The sequence below is a fragment of the Balaenoptera ricei genome, chromosome 8 (genome assembly GCF_028023285.1).
Source record: "Balaenoptera ricei isolate mBalRic1 chromosome 8, mBalRic1.hap2, whole genome shotgun sequence".
Classification (NCBI taxonomy): Eukaryota; Metazoa; Chordata; class Mammalia; order Artiodactyla; family Balaenopteridae; genus Balaenoptera; species Balaenoptera ricei.
Genome location: NC_082646.1, coordinates 145,483 through 173,148, shown reverse-complemented (window position 1 = coordinate 173,148; position 27,666 = coordinate 145,483). Strand labels below are relative to the sequence as shown.

The 27,666-nt window shown below is 53.7% G+C and overlaps 1 protein-coding gene across 10 annotated transcripts in view; it reads left to right on the top strand.

The window, feature by feature from the left end:
* Window positions 1-343: 343 nt before the first annotated feature.
* Window positions 344-27,666, top strand: part of GLB1L2 (galactosidase beta 1 like 2) — a 39,454-nt gene continuing 12,131 nt past the window's right edge. For 5 of the 10 annotated variants that reach the window (XM_059929992.1, XM_059929990.1, XM_059929989.1 and 2 more), the window contains exons 1-7: window positions 344-466; window positions 11,863-12,060; window positions 14,075-14,143; window positions 14,714-14,809; window positions 16,905-17,013; window positions 23,100-23,192; window positions 25,826-25,907. In XM_059929992.1, coding sequence (XP_059785975.1) covers window positions 381-466; window positions 11,863-12,060; window positions 14,075-14,143; window positions 14,714-14,809; window positions 16,905-17,013; window positions 23,100-23,192; window positions 25,826-25,907 — 733 coding nt within the window. In that variant the 5' untranslated portion in view covers window positions 344-380. The other 5 variants (XM_059929991.1, XM_059929993.1, XM_059929997.1 and 2 more) reach the window with 5 other exon arrangements.

Here is a 27,666-nt window from a genome sequence, read left to right as displayed (position 1 = left end):
ATGCTGTGAAGAAACATCAGTCTCCCTAGAAAATGTTTCAGATTTTCTTTCAGTAAAATCTGAATTCTGTTCTTGGGATTAGGTGGGTTTGTGATTGCTAGAAAGCATAAATTTTGCCCACATATCACACAGCCTCCTTTGTGACATAATTCTGTGCCAGAATAAGAATTTTATTCATCCTGGGGGAGGGTATGGCTGGAAACGGCGAGGGCCACCGTCGGCCACTCTCCGGGGCGGCCTCGGGCTGCAGGCAATGAGCACTGGGGGGCGGGGCGAGCGGCGGCCTGTTGCCCCGGCGACCCGCGCGCGGCCCCGCCCCCGCGCCGCGCTTCCGCGCACAGGGCTGGAAAGCAAGCGGGTCCCGGTGCCGCGGACGCGCGATGCCCAAGTGGAACGTCCGGCGGAGGCCCGGCCGCATGCTCGGACTGCTGCTGCTGGTGATCTTGAGCTTCCTGGTGCTCCGCAGGTGAGCAGACGCCCCGTCCTGCACACCTGCTTTCTCGCCTCCCCTCGCGCCGGGGGAGCCGGCCCGGGAGCGCGCGCACAGCCGCCCGCGGAGCCCGAGTCCCCACGGGGACGGCCCTCTGGTCCCGTCTGATTTGGAGCGCCGGCGCTCGGTCCCTCTGCGCCCCCAGCGCCCTGGGTGACGCCAGGCGCTGCGCTCCCGGTCCCCGGGCGTCTGTACCCAGGGCTCCCCATCCTTTTCCGCGGGAGGTCCGCAGAACTGGCCTTCAGACGCCTCTCCGACAGTCCCAGCTCTGTGCGCCCCTAGGCCTCCTGCTGAGCCCCAGATGCCCAGCGCTTCTCCCAGGTCCCCACATTTCCTGCCAAGCCTGCTGCGAGGCTTCTCTGTTCGGCAGAGGCCAGAGCCCCAAGGGCTCCCAGCTACGGTCCCTCTGGCCGGCCCAGCGCGGTCACGAGGTCGCTGCCCACGGGTCCTCCAAGCTTCTCGCTTTGGGTGTAGTTGCCCCGTTCTCGGATTGATGTGTCTTCTCTCTCCACTCGCCCTCCAGTCACCAGGTCACCCCTTCCCACTCTCCCCCCTCCCTTACAAAGAGTTATCTGGGAGTGCATTTAGTGGTAGAATGATTTACCCGCTGCCTGTGTGGGTGCCCGAGCCTAGAATTTTCCTAAACGGTGTCTGTTTACAGGATGCTACAGCTGTGACCCTATTTTTCAGGTCGATGCCTGGCACTTGACATATTCACAACCTCCAGTGTTGCTGGGAAGGCAGGCCAGCAGCGTCAAGGGCTTTGGCAGGGAAGTTAGTATGGAAGCTGAAGGCTGAGCCCGTGGACCTGCTGCAGGCACGCCACCCTCAGCTTTATCTTCTGCTTCTTTCTGCCCCCCTCGTCGCTTCTCTGGACTTCCTCTGGGAGACAGGGACGTTTGGGAGGGAGAGAACTCTTTCCATTTATGCCTTTCCAAGACTTAGGCGTCACCTTTGTTTTGGAGATAAGGAGGGTGTCACAGGGTTGTTGGGAGAAGGAAATGGTGCTCTTCTCCCTCTGGGCTCAGAAAACTTAGGAGGCATCTTGTTTGCCCAGTTGTTCCCAAGACTTTTCCATCCTGTCTATGATCCCAGCCTTTCCTCTTTGAGGACTGGCCCTGGCTCTTGTAGACACAAGGCTGATGCACACCCCAGAGGGGTTCTCGGAGGAGACGCAGCAGGAGCCTCTGGCATACAGCCAGGTATCCAGGAGCCCACAGCCCCAGGGAGAAAGGCCTGAGGTGTGCAGGAGCATGTGCTTTGTTGTTGGAGGTCAGGGACGTAGCAGCCCATGCAGGGAACCCAGACAGGTCACCATGAAGGGTGGCTCCGAGGGGCTTGAGGTGGCCCAGGTGGTACACCCTGATGGTCCGCAGGAGGAGGTGCGGGAAGGAGGCTGGTACTTGCTGGTGTCCGGAGGGACAGAAGGTGCAGAAGCATGGGCTCTCGCAGGTGAGCGAACGTGTCCCCACCTGGTGGAGTGGCCGCAGGAAGGGTAGGTTGGGGGGGCTTGTGGGGCCACCCAGGAACAGCAGCAGCGGGTGAATGGCTGTGACTCACGCCCTGGAAGAGTTTTGGCATGTTTAGGAAAGACGTGGCTTTTCCTGCTGTGCTGTCTTTCTCAGCAGGTAAGATAGAGGCCAGAGAAGCTCTGAATGAGTTCAGGGCCAGTGCCTAGGGTCCTCTGGAATACTTGTCTTCTGGGCATCGTTTGGACTGTGTCACCCTCACGGATGACTTTCGCCCAATGCCTGCTGTCCAGCTTGGGCTTTTCCTCTCAGGACTTTTCCTCTCAGCATCAACGCGTCACTGAGCGACGATCCAGGAGCTCTGCGTCTCTCCAACCCTAGACGTTAGCTGGCGGAGTCAGCAGAGGGGAAAGCCGCCAGGTGGGCGCCGGCACCCCGCCTCCCACCTCCTTTGGAAGGCCTATCTCTTAGCTGCTCCTGCCCTGCCTTGTCTGGGTTCCAGACCCCCATTCCTCCTGTGCCTCTCAGGCTCCTCGGTGAGGGCAGGTCACTTAGCCAAGGAACCAGGCCACTTTCTTTGGTCCAAATCATGGCTGGTCCCGTCCTCCGGGGGCATGTGCACAAGGTCCCTTCCTGGGCATCTGTGAAGTCACTGATTTTATGAGCTTTGCCTGTTCTGGGCGCTGCTCTGCGTGGGGTCTGAGTCATCGCCTCTGGAACACTCCGGCTCTTTGAGCGCCGTCCCTCTTGTGTTCTGGCAGTGAAGCTTGCAGCCTCTGGAAGTGTCACCCCTGACAGGCGTGGGGAAGCGGGGAGAAGCAGGTATCTGAGCCCCTGTGCCGGAAGAGAGGGTGGGCGTTGAGAGTCGGAAGGGGACCCAGTGTCTCAGTGAACACACGGGCAGTGGAGGTGTATTTGTGATCAAGGGACCGGGGTACCCAGGAGACCGGCGCTAAGAACTCCAGAGCCTCGGTCCCCCAAGCATCAGGACATGGGCCAAGGAGTCCTCTCCCCCTTGGGGCGAGGAAGGAGCCACCAGTGAAGTAAAAGCACTTCATCTTCGATGATGTGACCCTGACTCCCATCGTATCGCCTGGAATGCTCTTCTGATGAAGAGGCAGGAGATGCCGGGGCTGAGAGAGACCGGCTCAAAACGTGTGGGGCCTGCAGAGGACCCTGGGGCCCAGGCCCTGCCCTGGCACCCAGCAGCGGGGTGTTTGCAGCCCCCTCTCCACTTGGTTTTACCTTTTGCTTAAATCGATTGCTCTGGATGCTAAAGGCCATTGAGAGGTAGTCCCCTTATGTGGTGCCTCCCCTGGGACGGAAGGGCCGGGGGTCCTTAGAGGCTCACGGGAACAAAGCAGACGTTTCTCAACAGGGCTCCGTGGACGGAGACCCTTGGTGGGTGCCCCATGCTCCCACCCTCACCCTCCAAGGGACGGTTGGCGGGGCTGTGCCTTTCAAGAGCACATTGCGTTGTTCTTGCAAAGGCTATTTTGTGGGTAGGTAATCTAGGAAGAGGATGAAATCTTCAAATACTATAAAGGGGAAGATAAGGCCCCCCAGTTCTGGCCCCTGGGCACCCCTCTCCCTGCCCAGAGGCTTCCCTGATCACAGTTTCTCTCCGGAGTGTTCTGTGCACATAGAGACAGCTGTAGACATTACCCTGTTGGTTCATTGGGCTCATGAGTTATTTAAACTGCCCCCTTCTGAAGGGCATCCATGGCTGCAAACCAAGTCGCAGTGAATATCTGTTGGAGATATTTCTGTACATAGAATTGCTGACCGTATGAGATACTCATTTTAAATCTTGATCGACATTTATAATAAGTAAGTAAATAGCACATTCTATTTCTGTTGGATCAGCCTGAGCTCTGTAGGCTCAGGAGCAAATTCCGTTTAATCTGTGTGGGTAGAGTCTTTGTGTCCTGTAAGAACTAGCCCAGCTCTCGTCTATCTCGGTAGGTTAAGTCCCACGTGTTGGATTTTAAAAACCATTTATTTACAATACGTCGTGCCCTGTTTAATGAAATCCTTTTATTCTGATTCCGTGAGTGTCTCTGAGATCAGAGTCTTGTCATCAGGGGCGCCCGGGGGTTAGCTAACAGAGCTTTCCACTCTTGGCACTTTTTCTATTTATGATGCTGTCAATGGAAATTTTCCCCAAAGTGAGAGCACAGTGTCACGTGACATCCGATCACTTTTTGTTGTTGGTATGTGGTTGATTTCGAATGAGGAGTTTTTGTTGCTGCATGACTGGGTCTCAGGGTTTCCTCTAGTAAATGCTTGTTCACATACAAACTCCTGCGGGCTTTAGCAGATGCTGCCTGGCTTGGCCTGCTGGAGCCCGGGTGCGTGACCCATTCCTGACCTAGCAGAGCCTTCTCGGAGGGAAGGGCAGAGGTTCCAGGCTTACAGTGGTGCCACAGGCTGCAGGGTGCTGCACGATGGCCAGGCATCTCCGCGGAATGAGCGACTCGCTTGTGGATGGAAGGCCCCCGCCCTTTGGAAATATTAAGGCCTCTCCCAGCAAATCAGGGTCCAGAGCCTTGGGCCCAGGCCAAGGAGCACATGCAGGAAGCCAGGGCAGACCTGGGGACAGTGCTTCATTTCCTGGGGGCTGAAGCTCGTGGGGCTCCAGGATTGGTGCAAGAGGCACTCTTCTGGGTTGGGGGCGTTAGGGGCACTGGCCGGGACCGGACAGTGGGCGGGCCCCTCCTTGGGCCCCCAAACCTCCCAGCTGAGGGAGGCGTGCACAGGGCTGAAGACTGGTGAGACCTAAATACCCCCGAGGGGGCAGTTCACGGGGTCCAGCCGAGGAAGCTGGACCTCATGGGAGCCTGTAGCCACATCAGAATCTTGAAAGTGATGAGGAGAAATTTGTATTTTAGACCCAAGTGAGGAGATTTCTACATGTGATGATGTCTTCTGGGCAGCTTAACATGTCTGTCTGGGTGATGGTCTCCGGCATGGCCACGTGGATGGGCGGAGTGTTTTCTTGGTCAGCATCTTTAGTATGAAGCCCTGGACCCAGATTCGGTTGAACATTTGCTTAGGGCAGCCCGAGGGGGGTCACAGTGCACATTATGTACGGAGCCAAACTACTGATGCCCGGGACCGGTGAGGACTCACGTTCTGGGGATGGAAGGACTGTTTCTGCAGGTTCCTACCTCGAGTACCAGCTTGTCCACACCCTTGTTAGCCTGAAAGTGTGTGAGCCTGGCCTGGTTGCCGCTGGAGGCCACTCGTCCCGGGAGTTGACGATGCTATCTCTGCCGTGTCTGGTTGCGGGGACGCCGGCCTGTCTGGATCGGGACACATGCGTACGTAGGACGGAAGACAAGGAGGTGGCTGTGACCCAGTGTGAGGCCTGCCGGTCCCACCATGGCCTCAGTTGTGGTCAGTGTCTGCAGCGCTCACAGGGACGCCCTCTGGCTCAGCTGGGACGTTTCAGACCGGGCCTCATCAGCCTCATTCAAGGAGGTGGCGGGATCTGGCCCTTCTACCTCCCACTGCCCTGGGAGACCCTCTCCGAAAGCGGAGGATCACTTCCTGGGCTCACCTCACAGGAAGGAGGTGGTAAGCTTGTCACCTGCGCATCTGTCCGTTTTCACCCAGATGCGTCCACTCGGCACTTGTGGCCATGTCCAGTGACATGCAGCCTGGGCCCCGTCCTCAGGCTCTGCGCAGTGATGGGGTAAGGTGCGGGCAAGCTCCTGCCCCGCCCCCGTCCCCACCTGACGACCTCCCTCCCCACGGGGAGCCAGAGCCCCATCTCTGCTTCACGTTTCCCTGACAACCTGCTGCTCTGTCCCTAGAAGGGATGGCGGCGACAGGGTGGTGGGGGCCCCGCCGGGTGTCCCGACACGCTGCCTTCTCCCAGGAGCCCCTCCGGAGCCACGTCAGTTGGGGCCAAGGCCAGCTGTCCAGGTCATTCTAGGACCAAAAGGCTGCTCATCCTACAATGAATCGAAGACACAAAGGCGACAGGAATTAGAAGGAAGTGTAAATATGAGCTCCAGCTGGAAAGAAGGCAGGGGCCCCGGTCTTACCAGAAAAGTTCACCAGGAATGAACGGCTCACGGGAAAAGCAGCAGGAAGTAGGGGTCCCTGGGGCTAGGTGGGCTCCGTGCTAACAGGCCTCCATCAGAAGGAAGAGCCTCACCTGATCCAGCTGCGCAGCTCATGGTGGTTTTACTGTGACTAGTTAGCTACTCAGGAAGCTGGAGGTTGTTACTAGTGTTAGGAGCACCAGTACTGATGGTCATTATCTGTGTTAATAACCATTACGTTGTTGTTTACGAAGCTCTAACGTGTATTACCTCGTTTTCTCACAGTGAATTCTTTGGAGAAACCCAACATTTGTCATCCTCATTTTCTCAGTGAATTCATCCCTTTTATTAATGTATCAAGAACTTGCCTAGTTACCTACAAGAAAATCCTCAGAAGCAGTTGAGTTCTCCAGAATTTGGAATTTGATAACAGCTCTAGCTTTTGTGGCTTGCAGTGTTAATTTCATGCCTCTTAATAAGCACTGAGAGGAAAAAATTTTTTTAATCTAGAAAATGATAGGATATAAAAAAACCGATAAAAGGAAGCTCCATCCAGGAGGAGACTATATATACACATATATCAAAGGAGAAGATGCAGGTTACTGCTTCTCAGACCCCCGGGGTCAGGTTAAAATGCAGACTCTGATTCAGTAGGTCTCAGGTAAGGCCTGAGTGTCCGCATTTCTTTTTTTTTTTTTTTAATGTTTCCTCTTTTTAATTTATTTTATTATTTATTTATTTATTTTTGGCTGTGTTGGGTCTTCGTTTCTGTGCGAGGGCTTTCTCTGGTTGCGGCGAGCGGGGGTCACTCTTCATCACGGTGCGCGGACCTCTCACTATCGCGGCTTCTCTTGTTGCGGAGCACAGGCTCCAGACGCGCAGGCTCAGTAGTTGTGGCTCACGGGCCCAGTTGCTCCGCGGCATGTGGGATCTTCCCGGACCAGGGCGCGAACCTGTGTCCCCTGGATTGGCAGGCAGACTCTCAACCACTGCGCCACCAGGGAAAACCCTAGTGTCCGCATTTCTAACGAGCTCCAGGTGCAGGTACCGAACCAGGAGGCAGAGGCGCCTAATGGCTAGTCGTCCACTGGGGGACAGACCACGAGTGTGTGTCACCAGCAGGGACTGTGTTGGAATGAGGGGGTCCCAGAGAGCCCCCTCCCCGCCTACACCTTTGCACCGGCCGGGTGTGGGGAGGGAGGCTCTCACAGCTTCTGGGGAGACACAGAAGTTAGGTCAGTGACTTGGTGAATGGGAGCTTGTTCCTTTGAAGTTCTGGCCGGTGATTAGGGATGGCTTCCTGGTGGAGTGGTTGTGTGTGTGCGTGTGTGCTCAGCGCCTGACGGTCAGCGTGCCCCTGTTGTGAAGAAGAGAATGTGCATGCAGCTCTTCCCATTCTCGCGGCTGGGCCGGGCCGGGGGCGGACAGGTGAGGCTGAAGGGCAGGAAGCCTGCGGACCGTGAAAGCATGAAGGCAGAGTGCGTTCTTTGGGGAAGATACGATCAAAACCCAGGGAGACCACACTCGGCTGTGCGTGAGCTGCGTGTGCCTCAGACACAGCTGGAATAGTCAGGGGCTTGTGCAGAGGAAGGCGCAGGCCGGGGAGCCAGGTGAGGGGCGGACACGGGGCCCCAAGGTCTCCCTTTGCCGTCCAGGGCCTCGAACTCCAGGGCTGGGTCGGCAGCTTCCTGCAAAGGCCCGGGTGGTAAACGTCTCCAGCTTTGCAGACCCTGCTGTCTGTCGCAGTGACTTCGCTGAGCCCCAAAGCAGCACAGACAATATATAGACGCACGGCGGGTTATCCATGAAACTACTTATGGACGTTGAAACGTCAAGTTCATACAATTGTTTTATGTCCCAAAGTTCTCTTCTTTTGATTTTGTTTCAACTGTTTAAAATATGAAAACCATTCTCAGCTTGCAGGCTGCACACAGGCACGAGGCCATGGCTGGAGTTTGCGGACCCCTGGCTTCTGACCGCATCCCAGTGGACAGAGCTTTCACCGTGAAATTTACAAATTGGAGTAAGATGGCTTGGCACAAAGTCCAGCACATTAAATATAACCAGATGCTGAATTAAACGGGAAAGAAGGGAAAGCTTGGGATTATTTCATATTAGGGGCATTAAAAAAAATCCACTGAAGTTATTCTAATTGCAAAGTGTGTTAAAATAAATTTATTTCAAGTAGCGAGAAGATGCTTTTTTTTTTCGCTTGTGAGAAACATCTTTTTTAACAGGTCTTGTTAAGCCTCTCGCTATATGCCTCACAGAAGAACGTGCTGGACACAGCTGGTGAGGAACATCATGTCACAGGCCCTTCTATTGCATTTCCCTGGTGTCTGATCCTCATGCAGCCCTTGTGAGCAGTCAGGACAGGTGATGGCCCCGTGTTACAGGGGAAGATCATGCCCTCGGAGCCAGGGTCCCTAACCCATGGGGACGGCGCTACCGAGGGGAGGGCCAGGGCTCCCGTCCAGACCCTCCTCTCAAAGATCCTGCTTTTGTTTTCACTTCCCCACGTCTGTGGTCCTTTGGGAGAACTGTTTTCTGAATTGTCATTTTAAGTCACTTGGAAGGTGGAATTTTTGGAGAAAGAAACCAGTGCTAGGCTGCTAGGTTATCCACAGACCATTCCTGCGATGCTGCAGCAGAGCTGGCGTCCGCAGCTGCGGCTGAGGGTGTCGGGTGCTGGGGCTGAGAAGGAGAGTAGGTGGAAACAGTTTCCTTTGTCCAGGACTGGCTCTAGACAAATTCCCAAGTGGCCAGTGATGTCTGTGGCACCTTCCGCCCTCTTGGCATCGTGCTGTCCTGTGTCTGGCCACCCGGGGCCCCCGGCCCTCCTGAAAAACTCAACCCCGGCCAGCGGCTCTCAGCCTTGCCCTCAGGATCTTTCTAGGACCAGTGCCTGTGCCCGCCTCCAGAGGGAGTTCATCGGTCTGCGGTGCAGACTGGGCTTCAGTTGTTTTTAAAAGTTTACCGGGGACTCAGGTACGCCGCCAGCTTTGAGAACCATCGTGGCTGCACGCAAACCCCCCTACCTCTGGTGTAGCTGAGTCTAGCTGGGCGTCAGGGAGGCCACAGTGGAGACTGCACGTGCTCTGGCCGCTCCCACATCTGCATCCGCTTGGGCCCCACGCTGGTACATTGCACTGGTCAGCGTGCTTGTCCTCCGTCTCCGTGACCACAGCTGCCTGAGGCCAGCCCATTGCTCCTGTCGGGAGCTACGCTTCTCAGCTTCTCAACCTGTTACTTGGTGAAATACAATAAAAACAAATTGCTAGAAAAAGAAAATGGAGAGAAAAAATACACAAAATACTGCCCCAGCCTTTCTTTCTTTGGTTTTTGGCCACACCCTGCAGCATGTGGGATCTTAGTTCTCCAACCAGGGATCGAACCCGCACCTCCTGCATTGGAAGGCAGAGTCTTAACCATTGGACCGCTGGGGAAGTGCCCCCTGAGCCTTTAAAAAAAATGTTCTTTTTAATTAAAAAAAACTTTTTATTGGAGTATAGTTGATTTACAATGTTGTGTTAGTTTCAGGTGTACAGCAAAGTGAATCAATTATACATATACATATATCCACTCTTTTTGATTCTTTTCCCATATAGGCCATTACAGAGTATTGAGTAGAGTTCCCTGTGCTATACAGCAGGTTCTTACTAGTTATCTATTTTATATACAGTAGTGTGTACATGTCCATCCCAATCTTCCAGTTTATCCCTCCCCCCGTTATCCCCTGGTAACCATAAGTTTGTTTTCTACATCCGTGACTTTACTTCTGCTTTGTAAATAAGTTCATTTGTACCCTTTTTTAAAATTCTGCATATAAGCAATATCATATGATATTTGTCTTTCTGTGTCTGACTTACTTCACTCAGTATGATAATCTCTAGGTCCATCCATGTTGCTGTAAGTGGCATTATTTCATTCCTTTTTATGACTAAGTAGTATTCCATTTATGTATGTACCACATCTTCTTTATCCATTCATCTGTCGGACACTTAGGTTGCTTCCGTGTCCTGGCTATTGTAAATAGGGCTATGATGAACATTGGGGTGCATGTACCTTTTTGAATTATGGTTTTCTCCACGTATATGCCCAGGAGTGGGATTGCTGGGTCGTATGGTAGTTCTATTTTCAGTTTTTTAAGGAACCTCCATCCTGTTCTCCATAGTGGCTGTACCTGCCCCAGCCCTTGATGATTAGCTTCTGCAGACGTGCAGTCGTTCTCGTCACTGGGGAGGCACCTCAGTTTCTGTCCTGACCTCAGCGAGGACCAGGCGGTGACACCACCCCGGCCTGCACAGCTGAGGAGCACGGACTGGGGTGGGCCGTGCACACCCCCTCTCCCGTGGATGGTCAGAGCTGAAGCCCTTGGCGTGTGGGCAGAGGAGAAGCCGGTGCTGGTGGCGGAGGTGGGGAGAGAGACGGAGGAGGATGGCGCGTCCGCATGGTGCACGTGGCCGGTGAGGCTCGAGTGGTCCCTTTGAAGATTGTGCCTCAGCCCATGTCTGGTTCTCCCGTGTCTCTTTCAATCAGCGTGTGGTTTTAGCTTTTGTTTCAAAATGAATGGAAAGAACAGAAACGATGCAGGGACCTTTTTATTTTAATTAATTAATTAATTAATTTTTGGGGCTGCGTTGGGTCTTTGTTGCTGCGTGCGGGCTTTCTCTAGTTGAGGCGAGCGGGAGCTACTCTTCGTTGAGGTGCGCGGGCTTCTCACTGCGGTGACTTCTCTTGTTGCGGAGCACGGGCTCTAGGCGCATGGGCTTCAGTAGTTGTGGGTCACGGGCTCTAGAGCGCAGGCTCAGTAGTTGTGGCGCACGGGCTTAGTTGCTCCGCGGCATGTGGGATCTTACTGGACCAGGGATCGAACCCGAGTCCCCTGCACTGGCAGGCGGATTCTTAACCACTGCGCCACCAGGGACGTCCAGGACCTTTTTAAAGCAGAAGAAAAGGTACCAACTGAAATTTGCTTTTGCCTCAACTCACTTTTGGTTTTCTGTCTCCAGCTTTCCTAAATTTCCAGCTTCTCTTGCTGCTTCTCTCTGGGCTGTCAGGAGACGGGGTGGAGAAGACAGGGAGAGGTTCTCGGAGCCCCGAATCACGGGGGTCATGTGAGGGCCTCCCCCTGGCCAACCCACAAGACACCAAGAGGCGCTTTTTGGGGACTCACCCCTCCTGGCAGCCCTCCCGGGTGAGGGGGCCCCCTGTCCTACTCGGGTGCCCCTCGGCCAGCACTCCTTCTCCAGGTGTAACAATTAAGACCTGGAAATTCGGTCAATGAGCAGACACCGTTTCTAACCGGTACCTCTTTCCAGGTATCTGCACCTCCAGCCCGGTGGCTGTGACCGTGAGGTGGCTCGGAGGTACTGTGTCAGATAGCTGCTGCTTTGATGTGTGTCAGATAGCCTAGCTGCGCTGGCCATTGTAGGAACCCGCATCTGCCCCCGAGTCCCCCCAGCCCCGGCGCCTGAAGGCAGCTGCTCGGCCCCAGAAACCTCCCTGTGCTGTGTGTGCCCTGACTTCCCTCCTGTGAGCACGGCCTCCATGTTGAAGGCCGAGTCTGTCGTGTTCCTGGCGGGCCGCATGGGCTGGGGGTATGGGTGGCGCTGAGTCGGGGTGGGGCTGAGTCGGGGCGGGGCTGAGTCGGGGCGGGGCTGAGTCGGGGCGGGGCTGCGTCTGCGCGGCGCTGCGTCTGCGCGGCGCTGCGTCTGGCCGCCCGGCACAGGCCCGCTCGGGAAGGGTTGCCGGGGGCTGGAGGAGGAGGTGGGGAAGCCCGGCTCCGAGGCGCCCACTCAAGGCCCAGGCTGGCAAGGATGGGCACTGAGGCCGCTTGTGCTCCCTGCAGGGTGAACTGGCACAGGCTGACCCCCTTGTGGATGAGGCAACGGCGCTTGGGGCTGCAGGCCAAAGGGCAGAACTTCATGCTGGAGGACTCGGCCTTCTGGATCTTCGGGGGCTCCGTGCACTACTTCCGGGTGCCCCGGGAGTACTGGAGGGACCGGCTGCTGAAGATGAAGGCCTGCGGCCTGAACACCCTGACCACGTGAGTGTGCCCCGACACCCCGGCCGCCACGCCTTGTCACCAAGTGGGGCTCCTGGGCCTGCGTCCAGGCTTCTCCGTCATGTCGGGAGGGTGAGCGCTGCTTGGTCCTCCCCCTGGGCAGCCTGCAGGAGTGCCTGCGGGCTGAGCTGTGTGAGGGAAGAGTCGCAGGAGCCCAGCCTCTGAACGGGGGCAGCCTCCCCGCCGCACACCACCAGGGGGCCGAGGAGGGGGGGACTGGACGCGGGCTGGGGGCAGAGGAGCGACCCTGTCTGAAGGAATCCAGTGAGGGAGGCCGACCCTGTCTGAAGGAATCCAGTGAGGGAGGCCGGTGTACACGCCGCAGGTGGTTAAGTAATCACAAATAGTCTTTTAACCAGCCCTCCGCCTCGCGTCTGTACAGTAGGTGCGCGTAGACCTCTCCAGCGTAGCCGACGCGGTTTGCAACCTTCCTTTCTGGAATCATCTTCAGAGCTTTGGCTTCCCTCCTAGAACAAGCACAGGGTCAGCACGTGGTGGTCACTCAGTGCAGTGCTGACGTGTGAATCAGTTAAAAGCGTGCTCAGTGGGGAAAAATCTTGGATCATTTTGTGGATTCATTTTTCAGAATTTCCAACGGATATTTGGATCCAAGTCTGTGAAATAAAGTGGGTGATCAGGCTGGGTTTTATTAAAATTTCAGGCAAAAATGTGTGATTACAAGTCAAGGACATGGATTTTCTTGGTGATGTATGAACTGCTTTGAAGACAGCTCTAAATACGGGGGTGTTCTGAGCTATGACAGCGTAGTTGAACAAAGTATGTGATTTTCCAGGAAGATTACCTAATGGGATCCATTTATTTGCATGTGTAAGTTCTGATCTGAGGGTACGTGCTCGTGTTATAGGGCTCCTGAAGCTTGCAGGAATATTGCAGGGGGAGCATTTTGCCTTACGAGAGCAGGATAATCTACATAATCTCTTGAGTCTGAATTGGGAGCCGGCAAGCCCCTCCTTCACCTGGGCACCCTTTGCAGTCAGAGAGGCTCCCCAGAAGCCGGGGGGGAGGGGTGGTCCAGGAGAGGGGCAGCCGGAATTACTGTTAGCACGCGTGACTCTACATCAGGCCCTTTAATGAACTTACTTCATTTCCTTATCCTTTCTTCAGTGTAAGAACCTCTGTCCTGTTCCAAGGTTTGGAATTCTGGAGGCTTCATTAAAAATAAGACTGATGATTAGGGTTTCTTCTTACCCTACTTTTGTTACCGACCAGGGTTCTTGGACTCTTTAAGCAATAGAATTTGACAGGAGGCCAGATGAGGAGTTCAGGCAAGGCTTGACTGGGACTCGTTCTGCAGCACAGGCAGCGAGAACAAGTAACAGGTGCCCTTGCTGCTCCCCGAGGGGGGCGGGCTGCTCCCTTAAATGGGTGAGGGTGGAGGCAGGTCCAGGGGTCCGGCCGGAGGGGGGGCTTAGGTGGTCTGCCCGCCCTCTTGGTGATGTGTGTGCAGGGATTGTGCACAGGACCCTGCTTTTGCCCCCAACACCCCAGAAATGGCAGCTGGGTTTGTGGCCTTTTTGTATCTTGTGGTTGATAATTTGCCCCCTGCGCAGGCCTGCAGTTATTTTTAGTCCCTCATAGTTTCTTTGTTGTTGGAGGAGACATTTGTCCAGGTGCAGGTCCTGCAGCAAAGGGCCCAGGTCCCAGCCTGTCCCACATTTCACTGATTTTCCTATAAAGTTACTTCTTTTTCTTTGATGAAGAGAGAGGATGATGGGGAGGGCTGGGGGAAGAGGGAGTCACCCAGATCTCCTGGGCCTTCTCTCCCTCCTTCCAGGGAGAGGACTTGCCCTGGCTTCTCCGAGGTCCCAGGTCTCTTCAGTTTGTTCTCGGTTCCAGCCCTGACACCACTAAGACAACGTACCTAAGAAATACATCTTCAACCATCGTGAGGGGTTTTAGGGACGAAGGTGCTCATTTGGGAGACAAGGTGGGATAAGTGGAGAACTCATGCCTGTAATTATCATTTCTACCACAGCTACGTTCCGTGGAACCTGCACGAGCCGGAAAGAGGCAGATTCGACTTCTCTGGGAACCTGGACCTGGAGTAGGTGCTCCTGCGGCTGCGACCGGCCCGGGGCAGGGGGTGCGGGGGCTCCTGGGGTGGCTGGGGTCCCCAGGGGCACCTGGGCTCTGCCGTGAGAGCAGAGGGAGCCTGGGGTCTGCAGCCTGTTCTCAGGACCCCAACGCTCTCCAGCCGTGACCCCCTTACTCCCGGGGGCCCGGGCCTGCCTGCCTTGAGCCCAGACCTGTTCGCGGCAGCCCAGAGGGGCCCATCCCCCAGGTGGGCCCTGCCCTGCAGGGTGGTCCTGCCACCGCCGGGGTGGGGGGCCGGCAGGGTCAGGCTCCCCGTCGGGACCCCTGTGCCCCGTCTGAGGCCCGTTGTCCTCGTGCCCCCAGAGGTGCCGTGCAGATGTCCTAGGCTGGGGGCCACTGCTGTGACCCGGCTGGGCATTTCCTGCTGTGCTGGGGGGTCGCATCCCGCCCTCAGCGCCCCCAGCCCCCCGGGGGAGGGGAGGGCGGGCGAGGGGAGGGGGCGGCAGCTCTGCCCTGCGGTGGGGCTGGGCCGTCCCCCCTCGGCTCCGAGGCCTGAGAGTTGGTGACACTGACCCCCCAGGGCCTTCGTCCTGTTGGCCGCGGAGGTGGGGCTGTGGGTGATCCTGCGTCCGGGCCCCTACATCTGCAGTGAGATGGACCTCGGGGGCCTGCCCAGGTGAGCGGGGCCGGGGCCTCAGCTGTGTCCGGAGTGGAGCACCGCTGACGCTGTCGTCCAGTCTAAGGAGAACAGGGCCTGTCCTGTGTCTCCCCGCGCACGCGTTGTCCCAGGGAGCGCGGGTGGTGGTGGAGCGCTGAGGGCCGGTGCCGCTTCAGCCCCCGAATCCCCGGTTCACCGATGAGATGTGGGTCTCGGTCGTGCAGCCAGGAGTGCGTGGCGGAGGGGAGGCGTCAGCTGCTTGTGCTTCTTTCCGGGAGGGAGCGGGGCCGGGGCCCTCAGCTGTGGCCGGAGTGGTCCTGTGCGCTTGTGCAAAATGCAGAGCACCAGCGTAGGTTTGATTTTGCTGTTAACCTGTATTTTTCATTCTGTGCTGAAGTTCCTTTTCAGAATGAGTGGCACCCAAAGGGCGTCAGTGTAAGTGATGTCAAAGTTACTGTCGTCTTCAAATTCCACGTGGCTTCTCTGCGCGGGTGCGGGGCTGGCCCTCCTCACGTCCTCGGGCCTCTGCTGCGGGGCTGGCCCTCTGTCAGGTCACGTCTGCTCCGGATGGGCCTCACTTTCTGAAAAATGGGAAGAGTCAAACCCGTCCTTCTGTTTCTTAGGGATGTTACCAAGCATTTTTTAAAAGTGCAAGCATTTTGACAAAGTAGAAGAGAAGCAAGTTGTTTTAGTTCTAGCTTTCATCTTCAGATCTCAGGCCCTGATGAATTACCTTGGGGTGTGGTCTCCAGGGGGTCAGTAGCGGGTGTGTGGTCAGGTCAGGAGTCGGGTGGGATCAACTGGCACCACGGCCAGCCCTCGTCCTAGTGGTTACTACCACTGGTGTCCAGCAGAAGGGTTTTCTGTTGACAGGCACGGGGTCCTGTCCTCCCAGTCTCCGGCCCTTGGCTTCCCCTCCCCCGGCCCCGCCGCCCTGGAGGGAAAGAGGAGGTTTGCCTCCTCCGGCCCGCCTCGCTCTCATCTCCAGGGCGACCTGGGCCCTCCCTGGGCTAGGCCGGCCCCCTCCACTGCCTCGCCACCCAGGATCCCTTCTCTGTCGCCGGGCCCTTCTCCTCGGCAGCGAGGGGCCCCCCACAAGGCTCACACAGCCACAGCGGCCTCGCCACCCTGCGGATTAGAAACCCGTGTGTCAGCGATGTCCCTGGGCTCGGGCCCGGGACGAGGACGGATTAAGTCCGAGCTGAGAAGCAGCTCAGACCTTCCTGCGCCCCACCCCCATCCACTCAGGTCCGGTTGCGTGGGGGATGGGCTCGTGGGTGGGCACTCCGGGAGGCCGAGCTGGGTGCACTGGAAGCAGGCAGAATCCCAGCGGGGACGGGAAACCCGAGCTGTCCGTGTGGGATGGACGTGAGGTGTCAGACCAGAGGGCACCGCGCTCTCCTCGTCCACGGGTACCTGACACAAACTTACAGTTTTCCGAGCCTGTTCACTTCTTGCAGATCAGGACGAGAGAAGCATCAGGCCTTTTGTAAGAAAGTATAAATGTTTCTCAGAATTTGGAATGAGAAGGGAGAAGACCTTGGCTGCAGTGCTGGAAGTCACGCTCTGTGTTTAGCTGGCGAGTGTGGTCGCTACAGACAGGTTGCAGGAGCCCCTCCCCTGAGCTGAGCTCTGAATCCTGACGAGGCCGATGCAATGGGGGGCAGCTGGACCAGGCGGGGAGACCAGGGCTAGCTTCTCAGCTGCCGGTTCAGGCTTCTTTTTCTGGGCGACACTGGAAGGTGGCACCTGTGTCCTCCAGTCCCAGGGATGCCTGACCCCTTTGTCTTCACTCCTTTGTGATGAGATTGTAGTGTAAATGCTTGAAAAATGGGCCTTGGGTTCAATGAAAAGCTTTTCTCCCTCTGACTGGCAGCCAGACCTATAGCCATGAATCAGAACTAGAATGGCCACTGGTGCTGGTGTCCTCGGGTGGGAAGCAGGCCCAGATCCATGCCCGTGTCTGCCCCGAGTCCTGGCTGAGTGGACGTGGGGGGAGACTGGTCTCCACACTCATTCCTGGGCTCTCTGAAGCTGGTTCCTTTCACCCATCACCCTGCCCAGAGAAACACCCAGACAGTAAAACTAATCATCCCTCCCCTTTTCATTCCAGCTGGTTACTCCAAGACCCCGACATGAGGCTGAGAACAACGTACAAGGGCTTCACCGAAGCAGTGGACCTTTATTTTGACCACCTGATGGTCAGGGTGGTGCCGCTCCAGGTAAAAGCCAGCAGACCCTTCCTTGCTCTCTCCATCCTCCCACTGGTGGTAAAGAGTCCAGGTGAAGCTCTCAGACCAGGGCTCGCAGCCCTTTGCACACGGGACACCTTCCCCCCACCGCCTGGGACGTGCATTTGGAGGGCCTTGAATGGTGGTCTTTGCAGAGGTCTGTCTAGTGCAGTGTTGTCTTAGGTGGGATGCAGACGTTGCTGGCGCAGTGCCGGGGCTGCAGCACTTGATGCCTTGGTAACTGGAACACCCACCTGTCTGCGTCCCAGCAGCACAGTGGTCCAGCTCTGCTAGAGGGGAGCTTGTGTGGATAGACCCTCGTCTGTGAGATGGCAGGACTTCTTGTCATTATAGTTACCACTGGTGACTTTGCAAAGTGCATCCCTCTGCTACCAAAAAGGTGCTGCACGGTACATGATTATTATTCAAAACATATGTCTTAAAATGCATTTTGGGGGGAAAGTGTCTTAACTTGGCATCTAATAATTGGAAGCAACGAAAAAGCAGGAATGGGAATAATTAACTCAATTGCTTCTGTAAGTGTGACACTGAGAAATTTGTACATCAGTAAAATATTAGTTCATCAATAAAAATTGTTTTTGAGTCAGTGGTTTGGGATATTCACAGCACACATAGATCAAAGGAACTGTTGGTCATTTGTAGGGTAGGCAGATAAAACACAGGATACCCAGTTAAATGTGAACTTCAGATAAGCAAGGAATAATTTTTTTTAATTAACGTATATCCTAAATATTGCATGGGACGTACTTATATTAAAAAATTCATCGCTTATTTAAAAATTATTCATTGTAAATTCAAGTAGTATGACTGGGTGTCTTGTATTTTTATTTACTAAATCTGGCAGCCCCAATCATGAAAGAAGCAAGAAGCTAGGAAAAGTATTAGCCTAGACTTTTACAAGGAAGATGGGATTACCGAGGTGATTCAGTGAGTTGTAGTAGGTTGGGGGGTGGGCGTGGGCGTGGAGGCTGTGTCAGGAATATGGCCCAGAAGCATTCTTAAGCATGGAAAGGGCATCCCCAATCCATTAAAAAAAATTTTTTTCTGGGTATAACATAATTATTTTATTTTTTTATTACGGTTAAATATACATAACATAAAATTTACCATTTTAAGCATTTGTAAGTGTCCAGTTCAGTGGCATTAAGTGCATTCACATTGTTGGGCAGCTGTCACCACCGTCATCTCCAGAACTGAAACTGTCCCCATTAACACATTATTGACTGGGGGATTTTTGCAGAAACTAACGCCTGTGGCCGTAATATGTCTCCTGTCAAGAATGTGTTAAACACGAACTTCCATTCTCCCTTCTCCGTAGCCCTGGCACCCACCATTCTACTTTCTGTCTCTGTGAATTTGACCCCTCTAGGGACCTCATCTAAGTAGAATCATACAGTACTTGTCCTTGGGTGACTGGCTTATTTCACTGAGTGCAATGTCTTCAGGGTTTATCCATGTTGTGGCATAGGTCAGAATTTCTTTCCTTTTTAAGGCTGAGTGAGATTCCATTGCACGTGTATACTGTTTTGCTTTATCCGTTCGTTAATCAGTGGACGCTTAGGTGTTTTTGCTCATTGTGAATAAAGCTGCTCTAAGCAGGGTGTATGGATATCTGTTTCAGTCCGTTTTCACTTCCTTTGGATATATACCCAGAAGTGGTATTGCTGGATTACACGGTGATTCTGTGTTTAAGTTTTTGAGGAACAGCTATATGTTTTCCACAGTGCACCATTTTACATCCTCAGGGGCAATGCACAAAATTCCAGTTTCTTGACATCGCTGGGCAACCGTTGTTGTTTTCTGTTTATTTTATAAAAGCCATCCTAATGGGTGTCAGGTGGTATCTCGTTGTGGTTTTGATTTGTATTTCCTAATAATTAGTGATGTGGAGTATTTTTTCATGTGCTTACTGGCCATTTATATATCTTCTTTGGAGAATTATCTATTCAAATTCTTTGCCCATTTTTTATTGGGTTGTTTGTTTTTGTTGTTGTAGGAGTTCTTTATATCTTCAGTATCTGTCAGTATCTTGCCAGATGTATGATTTGCAAATATTTTCTTCCATTCTGAGGGCTGCCCTTTCACCCTTGTTGATTGTGTCCTTTCATGCACAGAACTTTTTAATGTTAAGTCCAGCGTATCTTGTTTTTCCTTTTGTTGCCTGTGCTTTTGGTTCCACCTCCCAGAAATCACTGCCAAATCCAGTGTCATGAAACTTCTCCCCTGTGTATTCTTCTAAGAGTTTCAAGGTGTTAGCTCTTACATTTAGGTTTATGATGTCCTTTGAGTTAAGTTTTGTAGATGGTGTAAAGTAAGGGCCCAGGTTCGTTTTTTGCACGTGGATATCCAGTTTTCTCACCACCATTTGTTGAAAAGATGACTGTCCTTTCCCCATTGAATGGTCTTGTCATCCTTGTAGAAAATCTCTTGGCCATACGTGTGAGAGTTTATTTCTGGGCCCTCTATTCTATTCCATTGGTCTGTATGTTTGTCTTTTTTTAAAATAAATTTATTTATTTATTTATTTATTTATTTATTTATATTTTTGGCTGCGTTGGGTCTTTGTTGCTGCACGTGGGCTTTCTCTAGTTGCGGTGAGCGGGGGCTACTCTTAGTTGCGGTGCGTGGGCTTCTCATTGCGGTGGCTTCTCTTGTTGCGGAGCACGGGCTCTAGGTGCGCGGGCTTCAGTAGTTGTGGCACTTGGGTTCAGTAGTTGTGGCTCACGGGCTCTAGAGTGCAGGCTCAGTAGTTGTGGCGCACAGGCTTAGTTGTTCCGTGGCATGTGGGATCTTCCTGGACCAGGGCTCGAACCTGTGTCCCCTGCATTGGCAGGCGGATTCTTAAGAACTGCACCACCAGGGAAGTCCTGTATGTTTGTCTTGAGGCCAGTACCACACTGTTTTGATTACCATAGCTGTGTAGTAAGTTTTGAAATCAGCGAGTGTGAGACCTCTAACTTTGTTCTTTTTTCCTCCAACATTGCTTTGGGTATTCAGAGTCTCTTGAGATTCCATGTGGATTTTAGGATAGCTTTTTCTGTTTCTTCAAAAACATTGGAGTTTCGACAGGGATTACATTGAATTTGTAGATCACTTTGGTTAGTATTGACATCTTAACAATATTAAGTCTTTCAGTCTATGGACCCAGGATGTCTTTCCATTTATTGGCATCTTCTTTAATTTCTTTTGGCAACTTTTTGTAGTGTTCAGTGTATAAGTATTTTGCCTCCTTGATTACATTTATTCCTAAATATTTAAATCTGTCTGATGCTATCATAAGTAGCATTCATTGGTAGTGTATAGAAACAACTGATTTTTTTGTGTGCATTGATTTTGTATCCTGCAGGTTTGCTGAATTTGTTTATTAGAACTAACAGGTTTTTTTTAATCCATTCTGAAAATCTGTTTTTGGTTGGGGAGTTTAATCCATTTACATTTAAAGTAATTACTGATAGGGAAGCACTTACTTTTCTTGTTTGTTTTCTGTGTGCCTTATAGCTTTTTTTCTCCCTCATCTCCTCCATTACTTCCTTCCTTTGTATTTAGTTGATTTTTTAATGACAAGTTTTGATTCCCTTTTTTTTCCCTTTTGTGTATAGTCTACAGATATTTTGGTTGTGGTTACCATGGGGATTATATACACTGTCCTGAAGTTAAGACATTCTATTTTGTATTTATACCAACTTACCTTCAATCGCATACAGAAACTCTACTTTTTTACAGCTCTGCCCTCTTTATATTATTGCTGTTACAAATTATATTTTTATATATCATGTACCAATTAATATAGATTCATAATTATTTTTATGCACTTGTTTTAAATCCTGTAAAAAATAAAAAGTGGAGTTATAAGCTAAAATTATAATAATAGTGGATTTTACATTTTTTCACATATTTACTTTTACCAGAGAACTTTATATTTTCATTTGGCTTTGAGTTCTCATCTAGCATCCTTTCATTTCAACTTGAGGAACTCTGTGTAGCATTTCTTGTAAGGCAAGTCTAGTGGTAATGAATTCCCTCAGCTTTTATTTGTCTGAGAATGTCTTAGTTTCTCTTTTACTTTTGAAGGACAGTTTTGCTGGATATAGAACTCTCAGGTGATAGTTTTCTTCCTTCAGCTCTTTGAATATAGTATCCCACTTCCTCTGTCCTACAAGATTTCTGATGAGATATCTACTGATAGTCTTATTAGGGATGGTTAGCAGACATTTGGTCCTGTCCAAAATGTTCATAATACATTTAGTCCACACTAACAGGGCTGTGATGTTTGGTTCTGTCCAAAACCATTTGGCATGGACCAAATATGCTCATGGACATTTTGGATAGAACCAGATTTCAAGGACCTTTTGGCATGAACCAAATATCTTATGGACTGAATGTCTTATGGACGTTTTGGACAGGACCAAATGTCCTGCAAGGTTGGGGATCCTTTGTTCATGTCTTGTTGCTTTTCTCTTGCTCCTTTTAAGAATCTCTCTTTGTCTTCTGACACTTTGATAATGTGTACTGATGTGGGTCTCTGGTTTAATGCTACTTGGAGTTCACTGGAGCTTCTTGGATTTGTATATCCATGTCTCCTCCATTATGTCTTCAAATAATCTCTCTGCCCCTTTCTTCTCCTTTTGGGGTTCCCATAATGAGTATATTTACTGATTTGCATAAGTCTTTCAGGCTCTGTTCACTTTTCTTCATTCTTTTTTCTTTTTGCCCGTCAGACTCAGTAATTCAAAATAACCTGTCGTCAAGTTTGCACACTCTTTCTTCTGCCTGTTCGAATCTGCTGTTGAACTCCTATGGTGAATTTTTCTATTTAGATAATGTACTTTTCAGCTCCAGAATTTCTGTATAGTTCTTTTAAAAAATCATTTCTCTCTCTTTATTGATATTCTCACTTTGTCCGTAAGTCCTTTTCCTGATTTCTGTCCATGTTTTTCTTTAGCTCTTTGAGCATATTTATGACAGTTGTTTTAAAGTCTTTGTCTAGTAAGTTAAGCGCATGTGTTTCTTTAGAGACTGTTTCTAGAGATTTATTTTGTTCCTTTGAGTGAGCTACGTTTTCCTGTTTCTTTGTATGCCTTGTGTTTTTTGGGCGAAAACTGGGCATTTATAAAAACAGTGCTCTCTCCCAGTGTTTGCTGTCTTCTGGGGACACCTTTACTATTTAGTGGGCTCCTGGGCCTTGAGATCAGCCTGGGATGCAGGCTTAAGATCTTCTCAGATATTTTCTTGGCATGTGTCCTGTCTGGCCTGTGTGTGTACTTTTCTTTCTTTCTTTCTTTCTTTCTTTCTTTCTTTCTTTCTTTCTTTCTTTCTTTCTTTCTTTCTTTTTTTTTAATTTCTCCCAGCTGCTTTTACATCTTGATTTCTCAAAGAGTGTCTCCCTGGCTTCTTCTTGTGACTTTAGATGTTCTATCGTATTCCTCTGCCTGTAATCCTTTGCCCCCAGGCATCCATGGGTTTGTAGTCCCCCTGAAATGTTTACATGCTGTGACCCATCACTGCCTTCTGCAGCTTCCAGCCTGAGGTCCAAACTATGCCAACATTTTCTGTCTGATCTCCAAGTCAGATGAGACAGAAACTAGTCCCCTGGGGAGCCTGCAGACAGCCCAGAACATTGCAAACAAGTTCCATCTTGCTCCTTCTGTCCTCAGGGAGGGAACTGGAAATTGGGATGCGTCCTTTTGACTGCACCATGCTACGCCAGGGAGGGGGTGGGACAAAGGTGATTGAATCCATGGAATCTCCTACCGTTTTGAACATGTCTTTTTCTTGATTGGGTATTCACTCATTTGCTTAAACATTTGACTGGTTTCCAGAGCTCCTTTAAATTTATTTCAGTCAGTGTGCAGTTGTTTGTTTGATGTTTCCATAGGGGAACGAGGGCCTGGCGCTTCCTACTCCCTGTCTTACTGACACCACTCAATTATATACCAAACCTTTTGAGACTTGCACTTTCTAATGGGTTGTTTTGCTATAATTGGCAATAAGTGTGGTGACATTAGCTAGTACGGTTCCCACTACACACTCAGCTTCTGATTGTTCTCTTTTCCCAGTACAAGCATGGAGGACCCATCATTGCTGTGCAGGTGGAGAATGAGTATGGTTCCTACAACAAAGACCCTGCCTACATGCCTTACGTCAAGAAGGTAAGAGTCAACTTGGGTCACCTCTTCTTGGGGTGTTCTGGGCTCTGGTGCGATGTGAGGGTCTGATGTCACCCAGCACCATTTATTAACTGGTGAATCCTTTCTCCGGACCTTTATTCCAACAGGGTCCTCACTTATTTGCCCTCTGTTGGCTGAGTTTAATGGGGATTGCAGTACACATGGGGCTGAGAGTAATGGAACTACCTTGATTGAGGGCGATGGTTGGAGGCCTTCCTGGAAGGGTGGGTTGCTGCTCTCACTCCAGCACCCAAAGCAGCTGCCCCACTGTCGGCTGCACATTGGCTTCATCTGGGGAATCGTTTAAGCTCACTGTGCCCAGGCCATATGCCATCCCATTAACTAAGGGTCTTGGGGGTGGAGCTCAGACATCTGATTCCAGCGTGTGGCTGGCTGGGAGCCCCTGACTGAGTGTGTGGCAGAGCAGGGAAGGGCAGGCCCAGGGCGACACTTAGAAGGACAGGCTTCTGCTCAGAGGTGGTTCCTGTCACTTGGTGGATGAGACCTGGAATAAATGCATTCATTTTTCTAAACCCCCACTTCCTCTTCTGTGCAGTTGGGCTAACAAGAGGATTTGCCTCTCCACAGTGTGCGTGTAGGGAGGTTGCAGACGCAGTGCTGTTCCAGCATCCAGTGAGCAGTCAGTAAACAGGACCGTGATGTTACAGGAACACCGGTGTTTTGTACTTGGAAGGGTCGGCCCCCGTGTGAGGCGAGGAAGCTTTAAGTGGCCTCAGTGACTCCACTAATTTAATTAGAGCTGCTCCGGCCCCTGATGTCCTGGGTGGCATCCCTTCTGCTGTCACAGGCAGAGTTGTGTCCATCTGGAATTCCTTTAGTCCCTGCAGATGGCTTGTAGGTTCTTACCCACTCTCCCCTGCCCCCTGACCCCCCGCAGAAGCCCCCTGTGTAGGGGCAAGGCTGTCTCTGGGGAGGGTGGTGTTCCTGAAGCTGGATGGGGAGAGATCAGTCCTGACGGTCAGTCCCAGTCACACCCTGGCCTCCTCCTTGGGGTTGGCTGGAAGGATCCCGGCCAGGGCTCAGGCCAGGAGGGCATCTACTGCCCCAGCACAGCCCCCGAGACTCTCCTGGGCTGGGCTTCCCCAGCAGGTGCTCACTGAATCTCTGGGCTGCAGAGAAGGAAGCTGCCCCACTGGGGACGGGGGCAGCCCCGCAGAGACCTCCCCTGCCTAGTCGTGACCCTGGTGTCTGGGAAGGGGTGCATGTGAGACAGGTGGACAAAGGGACGCCTGTGTGGTCCCAGATGGACGGCCTGTCAGAGCCGCTCAGCAGAAGACTGCAGGGCTCCGGACGGAGGGGCCGGGACCCCCAGGGCAGCCCACCCCTCCCTGCGTTGGTCCTCGCTGCAGCCACACGCCCGGGGAGACGGGAGGGGCGCCTTGGAGGGTGCGGATCACAGGATGAAACTGCAGCAGGAATGCGCGTGATGCTGGGGCCGACTGGTGTCTTTCCCCTGGGAGCGGCGGCCGCGGCTCAGGAGTGATCACCATCCTCACTGAAGCCCCTGGGAGGATGTGCTCCTGAGTCGTGCGCAGCTTCTTCGCGGCCCTGCAGATGTGGGACTGCGTAGGATGGCCACGGGCAGGTCACTTTGCCCTCTGAGCCTTAGGGTCACCACACGCACAGCAGGGGCGGGAGCGTCCTTGTCTCGGCCCTGTGGGGAAGCAGTGAGGTGGTCGACACAGCCCAGCTCTGCCTGGCGGGTGGCGGGTGCTCGGGGGCAGCGACTGTCCTTCGCGGTGCAGGCGGTCAGTCTGTGCCCCTAGGAGATGGACATTGTCCAGTCGTGTTCCCCCCACCCCCCAATGCCGTGCATGGGGGGCCTGAGCAGGGTCTGCTGAGCATCGGTGCCGGGCTGGCTGCTTCGATCCTGCACTTGCCTCCCCCGACGGAAGTCCTGAGAACGAAGGCCTCTCTGCTGCGTCCTCACGGCCTCCGGGCGGACGGGAGCCTTAGTCACTGCTCACTGCCTCACCTCTTTCCAAAGGAGTTTGGTTGAAATAAGCAGTCTTGTCATAATACCTGAAGAAGTGTCGGGAAGGTGCCCTTGCTGGGGTTTCTGGTCCGCAGGCCCCAGGCCCCGTGCGGAGCCCGACGGGGATGGACCGGCTCAGATGCGCACCTGCCCGCCAGCTCTGGACGCTGCAGCCCTTGTCTCTGAGGCTCCTCGCCCTGCAGTGAAATGTCAGGTGTGAGGCTGACCAGGACGGTCTGTGCAAGGCGCTCGCAGGGGCGCCCACATGATGGAGGTTGCTCCTGAGCCGCGGCCGCCGGTCGGCCCCAGCACCACGCGCATTCCCGCTGCGGTTTCATCCTGTGATGTGCACCCTCCAAGGCGCCCCTCCCGTCTCCCCGGCGCATGGCTGCAGCGAGGCCCGACGCAGGGAGGGGTGGGCTGCCCTGGGGGTCCCGGCCCCTCCGTCCGGAGCCCTGCAGTCTTCTGCTGAGTGGCCCTGACAGGCCGTCCATCCGGGACCAGCAGCCAGCGGCCCGGCGCCCCTCGGGCCTGACAGCCTGCCGCGCGGTGGGAATTCAGTGTGTGACGTGGCAGGGGGTTGAGGAACAACAGGTTGCCTCATGTCACTCCCCCACAGGCCTTGGAGGACCGGGGAATCGTGGAGCTGCTCTTGACCTCAGACAACAAGGACGGCCTGAGCAAGGGGATTGTGGATGGAGGTACCCACCTGGAGGCTGTGCGCAGGGATGGGGACGGGGGACGGGACGGTGGCCTGGCCTGCCTGTGCTCCCCGGATGGCCTTAGCCACAAAGGAGTCTCTGACGCCTGTTCTCCTGTGTGCGCGGGGCTGGGCCGCAAAGCTCAGGGCCTTGGGCCTGGAGGGGCCGCGAGAGGTGGGCTTGCATGGCCGAGTCGCTGAGCACCAGGGACGCTCAGGGCCCTGCAGGACACGGGGCAGCGGACACGGTCCTACAAAGAGGGCCGGGCAGACCAAGTGCCGGGTGTCCCGTGGGGACAACTTACTCAAGTCCTGCCTGGGGCTGCACGGACCACAGCGCCGGCCGGTCATCTGGGCGGCGGTGTCCGGGGGTGAGCACGTGGCCCTCGTCCCGCGTCCCCCTGCCCTCGCTCCACCTCTCTCCCTGTTACTGTGGACGCCCCACCTGGCACCGCTTCCGGGCCAGACGCTCCCACCTGGAGCAAAACCCTTTCTCCTGCCCTGCCCACGTCACCCGATTTCCCTGCCCTGGGTCCTTCCCGCCCGTACACGCCTGTGTAGCTGTTTCCTCCTGAGAAGCCCCCCGACCCGTTCCCCGCAGAGCCATCTCTCTCTGCCCCGGCTTTTAACCACGCTCCCTGCGTCCACGCTCACTGGCTCCCCGGCCCCTTTCCTGCTGTCTTAGGTCCTGTGATCATCTCTCCGCCGACACCACCCTTTTCAAGGTCGCAGTGACCTCCACCTGACACATTTAAGTTGTCGTGCTCGTCACCTCTGACCTGTCCGATGGGGCCTTTGGTCTCTTTTCTTCTCACTGGCCTTCCGGGGCACGGTTTCTCCGACCTTGACCTCGGGCAGCTCGGTCCTGTTCTCCTCCCGACAAGTTTCCTGTCGTGTCCACGCGGTGGTGCTGTGTCCCCGTGGCGGCTTCCAAGGCTCCCCGTGGTCCGCCTGGTCCGCCTGTCGGGTCAGGTCAGGGCCTGGGAGGGGCTGTGGGGCTTCGAGTCCTGCGGGCAGGACCCTCTGGAGGCGGGAGCACGTTTTAGCCGCCGGCGTCCGCAGAGGGGGCCTCCTGGGCTGCTGGTCCCCACGCCCCGTCCCCTGCAGGCCCTGCCTCTCGCCCCGACCCGGCCCCTGCCCCACGCCTGCCGCCTGGATTGACTTTGTTCAATTAGTTAAAAATATGATTACAGGAAGGCTTTCACAAGGTGTGAAAGTAAAACCTTAGAGATGCTTCTGAAGAAACACCGCGGAGCCTCCGCCTCCCCTGCCCAGGAGTGACCATTTTGAGCTGTTTAGCGTTCCGTCCTGGCTCTTCCTCCATGACTGTAAATCCCATGCAGAGAGAGCTCTGTATTTAGGGACGTAAAACTCTTGTTCCGGTTGAGGGCTCAGGTCTCTCCTGCCACCCTCGCCCCACGGCTTTCCTGGGGCGGCCCCGCCCTCACGCCCCCCGCCCTCCCCGGCCCTCATGGACGCGATGCTCGGGGCCTGCGTTTTGACACGTGAACGCGGCCGGGCGGTGCGTCCGGTGTCTGGACGGTGTTTGTGGTCGACTCGCTTCCAGTGTAATTATCTCATTGGTTTTCCTTTCCTTGTAAGTTCTTTTCTGTCCCTCCTTCTCCCTGTCTCTCTCTTCAACAAACACTTTACCAACAGCTTCCAAACCCCCATCATGGTGTTTTCAGGCGCCTCTGTGTGTCGGATTCTGATCCAGTCCGATGGCACCGGCGCCCCACTGTCCCCAGCCTGATGGCAGC